The 8,992-nt window shown below is 34.7% G+C and overlaps 1 protein-coding gene across 1 annotated transcript; it reads right to left on the reverse strand.

Annotated features, from left to right (window-relative positions):
* Window positions 1–427: 427 nt before the first annotated feature.
* Window positions 428–1,888, reverse strand: LOC130720517 (peamaclein-like). Its single transcript, XM_057571164.1, has 2 exons — window positions 1,634–1,888; window positions 428–900 (listed from the first exon to the last, which is right to left on the reverse strand). The coding sequence occupies exons 1-2, from the start codon at window positions 1,713–1,715 to the stop codon at window positions 698–700; spliced, it is 285 nt and encodes a 94-aa protein (XP_057427147.1). The 5' UTR covers window positions 1,716–1,888; the 3' UTR covers window positions 428–697.
* Window positions 1,889–8,992: the final 7,104 nt, after the last annotated feature.

Genomic DNA, 8,992 nt, shown 5'->3' on the forward strand with positions numbered 1-8,992 from the left:
GCAAGCTCACCACAACTTTTCTTTTTAATATAAAAACGTCATGAAGCTAATTAATTATTCCATCCGAATCAAGTACTCCTATGTACTACTTTTAAGTAACGCATTGTCTTTTTAATTTGTATAAAGAAATATGATTTTGTTATGAATCTTTATGAAATTACTTGCAATTTATTTTGATTTTAGAAAGGAAAGTGTCTACTTCATCTTAACATGCTCTGTTCTTCATAAGGAGAAGAAAAATAAGAATGAATGTTAAGAGCTTGATTCTACGAATTCCTCATCTCCTCACTGCAGCAGCAACTCTAAGCACCCTAATAAATCTTTTCAAACACATATAACCAAGCTTTTCAAACCTGAATCAACAAAAATCTTATTCATTTCAAATTAAGAGGTAAATTAAATTCATAGTTCACAAACAAAACCACCATGAGAGACAAAGTATCATACTTTTATTAGCAAATCATTAATCATGATTAGTCCAGATACATCATAATTAAGGGCACAGATGAACCCAATTTATTCTCATTCACATGATATACCCTCTACTACTATGACAACTTTTTCCCCACTCTCTATATATAATACATAAACATATATAATAACAAAGGAAAGCTTAATCATAAGGTGGAGATACATGCAGGGCAATAACAGGGGAATCAAAGGCTTTTTAAAGTTTGAAGGCATGGAGAAGAATTAATTAAGGGCACTTGGGCTTGCCCTTGGAGTTCTTCATGTCCCTGTAGCAAGGGCATTCATGCTTGTTCCCATAAGTCCCAGATGGCACACACTTGCACTTGCCGCAGCAGATCCCACAGAACCTAATGCATCTGTCCTGCATCCCAGCTTTAGAGCACCTCTGTGCACACTTGGAGCCACAGAAACCTGATTCCTTAACCACACCTAGTACATACCATCAGTTAATGCCAAATCAAATATTTACAAAAAGAAAATTAAATAACATATAGAAACACAATAAGTGGTAACAATATTGATTGAAACAATCATAAAAATGACAACTTTTAAATGCATGTTTGGAAATTAAATCAATCAAAATCAATTATGAGAAAAAGTAAGTAGCTTTTAAGGTGTCAAAATATTTTTTAGCAAAAAGTGTAGGATTCAAACATCATTTAGACTGTGTTTGTTATTTTTTTCCTTTGAAAAATCACTTATTTTTATTAAAGAATATGTTTTTCTTTGTCTCAGCTTAAAAAAATCAATAATTAAAAAAAATCTAAAAGTAACTTATATAAAAGTCTATTTTGATATTTTAAGATAATCAAACATATATCATTTTCATAAAACCTCTAAAAATAATCTTTTTTAAATAGTTAAGTATCATCTTTTAATAATCTTAAAAAAACACAATTTAAATATATGGTAGATTTTCACGTTTTAAGAAGCAGCAAGAAAAGTATGTTTAAAAATCCTTCAAAAAAAAAAACAAAAAAAATCAATTCTGGGCAGAAATTTGTATGAGTTAATTCTAGATATAAAAAATATTATGAGACAAAAAAGCTGCTCCAATCATAAACATGTTAGAAGTAGCTTATTTAAAAGAAAAAGTGATTATGAAGGAATAAAAATGAAGACAAACTATAATACTAGTTCTAATTAAGGCTTGATGGCATACCAGAAGCAGCCATTGACACTTCAAACACAGAGGAACTGAGGACAAGGCACACAAGTAGCAAAGCTGCAAATCCTTGCTTCATCTTGCTTTTTGAGTGTAGAGATAGAGAAGAACAGAGGGAAGAGAACTAGCTATGAGAAGTTGTAATTGTGATGTGTGGAGGTGTGGCAAGCAATTAACTAGAGTGGCTCTCAATGGAGCAGAAAGAGAAAGGAGACAGTGAAAGATTCTAGTTTAGGATGCTTCATGGGAGTGAGAGTCATCGAGTATTTATAGTAAGTGAAGGAATATGGGTTAGGTGAAAAGGTAGGAAGATGTAACTAATGAGAATTTATTATTACTATATCCCACATCGCTAAGCACCAAAACTTGCAAGAGGAGAGACAGCTGGCTAGTGGTATTTATGCATGAAAGCCGCGTACCTTTCGCTATATTGATCCGTAGTGGAGTATTTGTCTTTGTCCCCTTATATTGTGGGCTCACAACTTTCCAGTGCGCGCTGTGGTTGCTTACATCGTCGATCGACCGGTGCGGTGTCTGGTGGGTTAGGAGTTTGATTTTCACTCATGAAAATGAGATTGTTTATGTGATAAGTCCTGTATTTTCATGTAACTCATTGCGAGGAAATTAGTCATTGATTTCGGATGTGGATACTAGGTGTAGAAAAAATATTGTTGACACATAAAGTTTGCATTGTATTTGCATATATCGACATTGCCAAGTTGCCATATTCATTGCATTGTATGAGTTGTTATTTCATTGGATAAGTGCCACCTAGAACTCTGTTTACGTGGCTTCTTCTTTGGTCCACACTCCTCATTAGTTATCTTTATTTTCTTTCTTTCTATATAAGGAAAAGAGTTTGAGGAAATAGACTTTTTCTATTTTTAACTCATGATATGATGCTATATGTCATAAGATTCAAGGAAATAGGCCTTTTCTATTTATACGTCATGATATATAACATAAGATATTCAGCCAAGACATCAAACCTATAAGTATTTACAACAAGAATTGAATTCCAAAAATCTTTTTTAATACTGCTGCTCGTAAGTCGAACCAACCTGTCAAACCAATCTTACCTTAATTATTCAGTTGCAAAAAAAGTGCAAATTAAAAGAATGAGTTAATTTAAATCAACGTGTTGGTTTGAATTTTATAACAAATAGAAATGATCCGTTACACCAATTCAATCATGTTCAGTTGCAAAATGGACCGTCTCGCAACTTGGGCTGGACGGGCGTGGTATCTTTATCAAGTCGATCGAGCTACTTTAGAGGTCCATCCTTTCATTGTCACACTAGAGTCAACACAATAGTCAGACATCCCCCAATCACAGCAACGATCATACACCCTACAATCACGGCAGAATCAAATGAGAAGTCAAGACGTCCGACCAAATTAGTACAATTATTCCCTTTAATCAACCAACCATGTAATAGGTGTAGGAGATAGGGTTAGGATGTCCACCCACTATAAAAGGGGGACTTATGTATGTCTGAAGATCCATCCTATTCATACCTTTCATTTGTCTTACTTACTGAAAGTTCATTTGTAAACATTAGCGCCCACCGTGGGTCCTTGGTAAAACTCTTCCCAAGCCCTCAAGGTCCCCCACCTTTTTTTTGAACCATGCAAACCATATCTAGCAGTAATGGCACCGGCGGTCAGGCACCGCTGACTGAGAAAGAAGTGTGTGCGCTCTTGATTCAAATGCAGAAGCAAAACCAGGCGATGCATACACTAACAGTAGGGATTAAGGAACTCCGCCAGCAGATGCATGACATGCAGGCATAGATGGTTGGGATGGACGAACTCTTGCAGCAGAACCAAGCATTGCAAACACAAGTTGTGGATCTCACAAGAGATCGAAGGCAGACAGACGATCGTGGAGTTCCAACCTTTCTCGAAAGCCCTGGTTGCAGTCGTGATACTGGACAACCTTAGAACTTTAGTCCTCGATTCCTATGATGGAACGACCGACCCTCGTGAACATTTGTATGTCTTCAATACTAAAAATGCTGATCAACGGTGCGACCGAGGGATTGAAGTGTAAGATGTTCCCGAGAACCCTAAAAAATATGGCACTGACGTGGTTTTCCAGCCTTCCGGCTCGATCGATCATCACCTTTAGTGATGTTTCATAGTGTTTCTTATCTCAATTTTCAGGAAAGCAGACCAACCAGGTTCAACATCCAACAAGGAGTAGGTGAGACATTAAAAGATTACTTGTTTCGGTTCACTAACGTCTTCATGCTGGCTAAGAACAAAGATCTCGCGATTTGTGCCGAGGCATTCAAAAATGGGTTATCAGCGGAACATAAAACTTATGTTAGAATTATGTTTGAAGACACCAAATTAAATCAAATATCTTGGCCGACACCAATTTAGCCGATTAACTCTCATATTGGCAACCTATAATCAGATTAAAGACTCAATAAACCAAACTTGTTACCAGTTATAGAAGGCTAACCTATTAATATTATATTGAGTACTTTTGCTAATTAACTTGCATTTTTACACATGAATTGTCACCTATTGCCTATTGGTAATTTGGCATCATAGTATCACGTCCCCCCAAGTTAGTGCATGTCTGGCAGCTTGACACCTGCCCTAGTTCTCTCTCTATGTATGGTTAGCAACAAACATGCAAGATCTAGTAATAGATTTAGAGAGTGAGAGAATGGTAGGGCATGGCTGAAGAGATATGGAGGTTTCTGCTTAGAACACTCTGGATTAATGTAAGTACATGGCAAATTAAAGGATGGTTCCACCGAAGGAGACGGAGGTTGTTTTGTACACTATGTTCGCCATTAGGTCAGCTTTTTCACATGATGTGTCGGTGGACTCGGTACACAAGTCTCTCTCCTTCACATTTTTGGATAGTTAGTTCCATCCCCAAATCTACCTTCTTGTTCCTTGCTAGGCTGCTAGCTAGTATAGTAGTATTCGATCAGTACGAATTGAAGCCTACTTGTTAAGGTTGCTTTAAAATAAGTATTTATAAAGGTAGAATAATTCATATTGGTAGATTTAGGGTAGAGTTAGGTCTAACTTAAATTGTAATATGATATTGTAGTTTGCTTAAAATATATTTAATGAGATCATTTGAGTGTTGACCGCATATGTTCATTCATGCACATTTCACACATTAATTATTTTGCTTTGAGCGTGAACAAGTATGTTAAAGCCTTATATATTTAGGTAGGTGTTAATTATTTATAAAGATTAAGCGATCCTTATCTCTAAACTGAGATTTAAAGTAGAATTGACCTTAACGCAAATGGCTTGGCACCAAGGCTATAAGAAAATATCGTGTGAAGTGGATTGTGAGGAATTAGTAAACATCCTAGATAATGCGAACCTGGAGTGTATCCTGCATCATCCCCAGGTTAGCATCCTCAAAGAAATTACGGCGCTCATGGCTAGGGATGACGTGTGACGGTTAATTGGGTTCACCCGAATGGAAATACAGCAACGGATTGACTTGCAAAGCATGGTCATAGCCTCTTGGCTCTTGTGTTCAAGTTATTAGTCAACCGGTAAGCGAGGTTCAACTTCTTTTGTTGAAGGACTCTCTAGTTGTGTCTTAGTTTTCTTCTTTCTGTTATTAATTTTCTGATGTGGCAAAAAAAAAATCAAATTTTGTTTCTTTATTTGTAGTTCTAGTTCTGGACTAGTTCAAAATTTGCCCCTTTTGAGTTGTTTACAAGGGACATGCATAGTAAAAATAAAACAACTATTGAAAGCTTTCATAAAAAAAACTGACATTACCTAAGTAAATATTTAAGATCCAGATCAGTAGACGTACATCAACACTGGTGTATATTAAGGGTAGATAATCACTAGAAACAGATATTAGTATAAGAAAAAGGATTAAAATATATAACAACCCCTGAACTTTGAACGAAATCTGAAAAATCGTCCCTCGCCGGAAAATTATCTGAAATCCGTCCTCGTACTATCAAAAACAAATTTAACACATCCCTCTGGTCGCCTTAGCTCCGGCAAGAGTCATTTTTTTATTTTTACCCATCCCTGAACTTTGAGCGAAATCTGAAAACCGTCCTTTTTTATTTTTATTTTTTAAAATTAAAATTCCCAAATTTCTAAGAACTAAATTTAAATCTACCTAATTTGAAAATTTCCTAATTTCTAAGAATCAAAATTCCCTAATTTGAAATCTGAACTTTGAGCGAAATCTGAAAATTCCCTAATTTCTAAGAATTAAAATTGCGAATTTTTTCTAACAACAAGAAGAAGAAGATGATGTTGTTGTTGGTGGGGCCGGGGAAATGAGATGAAGATGAAGATGAAGATGAAGAAAGAAGAAAGAAGAAGAGAAGAGAAACAAGATCTGAAAGAGAGAGAACTTGGGAATTGTGGTTAAATTGGGATGAGTTAGGGTTAGATTAAGGGATTTGTGGTTAAATTGGGAATTCGGGCTTAGATTAAAGGGTATTAGATTTAATTCTTAAAAATTAGGGAATTTTAATTTTAAAAAATAAAAATAAAAATAAAAAAGGGACGGTTTTCATATTTTGTTCAAAGTTCAGGGATGGGTAAAAATAAAAAATAGCTCTTGCCGGAGGTTAGACGGCCGGAGGGATGGGTCAAATTTGTTTTTGATAGTACGAGGACGGATTTCAGATAATTTTTCGGCGAGGGACGGTTTTCAGATTTCGCTCAAAATTCATGGACGGTTATATATTTTAACCCTAAGAAAAATAAGTGATAAATATAATATATATGATATAAATTTAAAGAGAAATAAATAATTAAAACATATCTCAAGGTGTATGCAATGTTTGGTGATATATTATCACTACAAGATGTATACCTCAAATTATAGAAAAAGAGGTTATTAAAAATATATATTAAGATGTCATGAGTAAATGATTAACATGTTTTGGTTTATTTTTAATTATCTTAAAGTCATTTATATATTTCCAATAGTGTTCTCATCGGTACAAATGATCATATAACCAAACATCATTCAAATTGGACTAGAAAATTCATTGTCAAGTGAACATTGAATTGGTCATCCAAGACGATTAAAAATAAAATTTCAACTTTTTTAATTAACTGGTTGAACAAAAACTAAGAGGTTAAAAGTTGATTGTCAAACTTACTTAAGCAAGGATGACACCTCAAATGTGGCAAAGATTAAACATTCATGATTGCTCGCCCCGATTTCTATCAATACAAGTTTGATCATATTGTAAACTAATTAAGCCGTGCTCAAAAGTGCAATATTATAGTTATTCTAGACTTAGAGAATTTTCTCCCTAGTCCATTGTTAACTTAAGTGTTGAAGTGTCTTTTGCAGCTGCTTCCTCCATCGTGTACTCTCTACTCCACCATATTCTTACACATATTTACCGTCGTGCACCGCCAAATGCGATTAGGGAGACATCTCTGCACATTTTCTAGAAAAAAATTGGCGCGCCGTCTTTGGGAAACTTGTAAATCAATTGTCAATATCATGAATTGAACACATTGAAAGAAACAATATTCTCATGGAGATTCACGTTAAAAAAACTTTCTCTTGGAATGTCTCAATTAGAATATGTTAAAGAACCTACTCCTAAAGAAAATATTTGGAATCATATCCCAGTTCTTGGTAGTTTTGCAAATGAATGAAGCATCATATTGAATCATATCCAAGACTTTGGTTGATGCTCCTCCCTACGGTGGTTGCCCGACAGTGTGGCCGTGGAGGCCACAGTGCGTTTTCTATGTTTCAATCAGGACAAACAATTGGGTGGTAGATTTGGGAGCATAAGACGTACTCGATCTGCAAGATTCTGTCTACCTTCTTAGGTCAAAGGGATCAGGATGGTGCTAATGCCAGAGACGAGTTTCTCATCGCCAACGGTGATTGGCGTAGGACATTTGTTGGAGGTGTGATGGCTTTGAGATGGAGTTGTGTTGTCTATGGTCCAAAGGGTTTATGGTGGTGTCTTTAGGTTGAACGACTAGAGCGGTGGGGAGGGAGAAGAAGGAGGACAATGGGTGACTGAGGTCTGGGGTTGAACGGAGGGAGCAATTTACTTTTTAGATTTCGTTTAACTAGATCAATTTAGACTAAATTTAAGTAAATCTTTTTATAGAAAAAAAAAAGTTAACCTGCTTTACTTAGAATAGAAAGTCAAAAGGAGAATTGTGCACATTTACACAACTTTTTCCTTCTATACCATGAACCCACAATAATATCCTTAGCTCAAATTCTCTTTGTATACAAAAAGAGATCTAACGTCATCACTTGTAAATTATTTTCCTTTTGTACTAAATTGCTTTAATAATTTCAAATTGGTGTAGTAAATCTTAAAAGTTTTCCCATCATGTACCTCCTTATGATCGAACTTTTATCTAGGAGTTTAAAAAAACATTGCAACCCGCATTCTCTATGTACTTGTAAATTGCTTACCTATACGTACTTGTCATGAGGAATTAAACTGAAAATCGTGTTAATGAGTTCAATTTTATTAGTCGTGTAACTTTGTTGGAATATTCACTCAAACACATAAAAAATTGGTTTTTTTTTAATATGTAAGTGGGCTGCATTCAGGTTAGGCTTGCTTTGTTTGATGCCCATAAAGCTCATTGGGCCTATTATACGGACTTAAGCCGAACAATTGTGATATTTTTTTGCGTTAAATATGTACATTAACTAGGGTCTCCCTAATATACACCACTTTTAGAATGGTGCAATTTTACACTACTTATTTTGACCGACTATAGCAGATCAACATATTATTATTTTTTTAAAAAAATATTATTAAAAATTTGTTATATATTAAATTTCTTAATATATATAAGGGATGCTATTTTTTTTAGGCTAGGGTACACCTTAGAGAAATAATAGGGTAATTTCCCTAATATATAAAATATGTGGTACCCTTCATTTTTTTGGGTGTGGTACCCGAATTAGATAATTTAATAAATTATTATCATATTATTCAAGGTAAATATTGCATCTTTAAATTTTACTTCACTTATCAATTAACTTTATCTCATGAAATTCATTTTTTAATGAAAAATGGACGAGTGGTGGAAACGAAAGATGGTGATGAAGATGCGCGTAAAATAATCATGGTTAATGGATGAACAAAGCTCAGAAAACACAACTTGCATATCTCATGTCCCTAAGAATGGAACACTGCATTACTATGATATATCAAAATCAAAATTTTAATTGATACATGAGTCTTTATTATTGAACCATCTCATTTTGGGTACCACACCCTAATCTGGCTTAAGGTACCAGGGGCGGATCCATACCTTATATACCAGTGTGGCTAAACATAAAAGAAATTATAGACTAAAAAAATATATTGAAAATATAATGAAGTGTAT

This window comes from Lotus japonicus, chromosome 5, assembly GCF_012489685.1.
Source record: "Lotus japonicus ecotype B-129 chromosome 5, LjGifu_v1.2".
Taxonomy (NCBI): Eukaryota; Viridiplantae; Streptophyta; class Magnoliopsida; order Fabales; family Fabaceae; genus Lotus; species Lotus japonicus.

What these genes read in the sequence shown, in the direction of transcription:
- LOC130720517 (XM_057571164.1), bottom strand. Translation starts at nt 1,715, where the DNA reads ATGAAGCAAGGATTTGCAGCTTTGCTACTTGTGTGCCTTGTCCTCAGT. An exon ending in AGTGTCAATGGCTGCTTCTG is followed by an intron (nt 901 to 1,633) that starts GTATGCCATCAA and finishes GGTATGTACTAG; the next exon opens with GTGTGGTTAAGGAATCAGGT.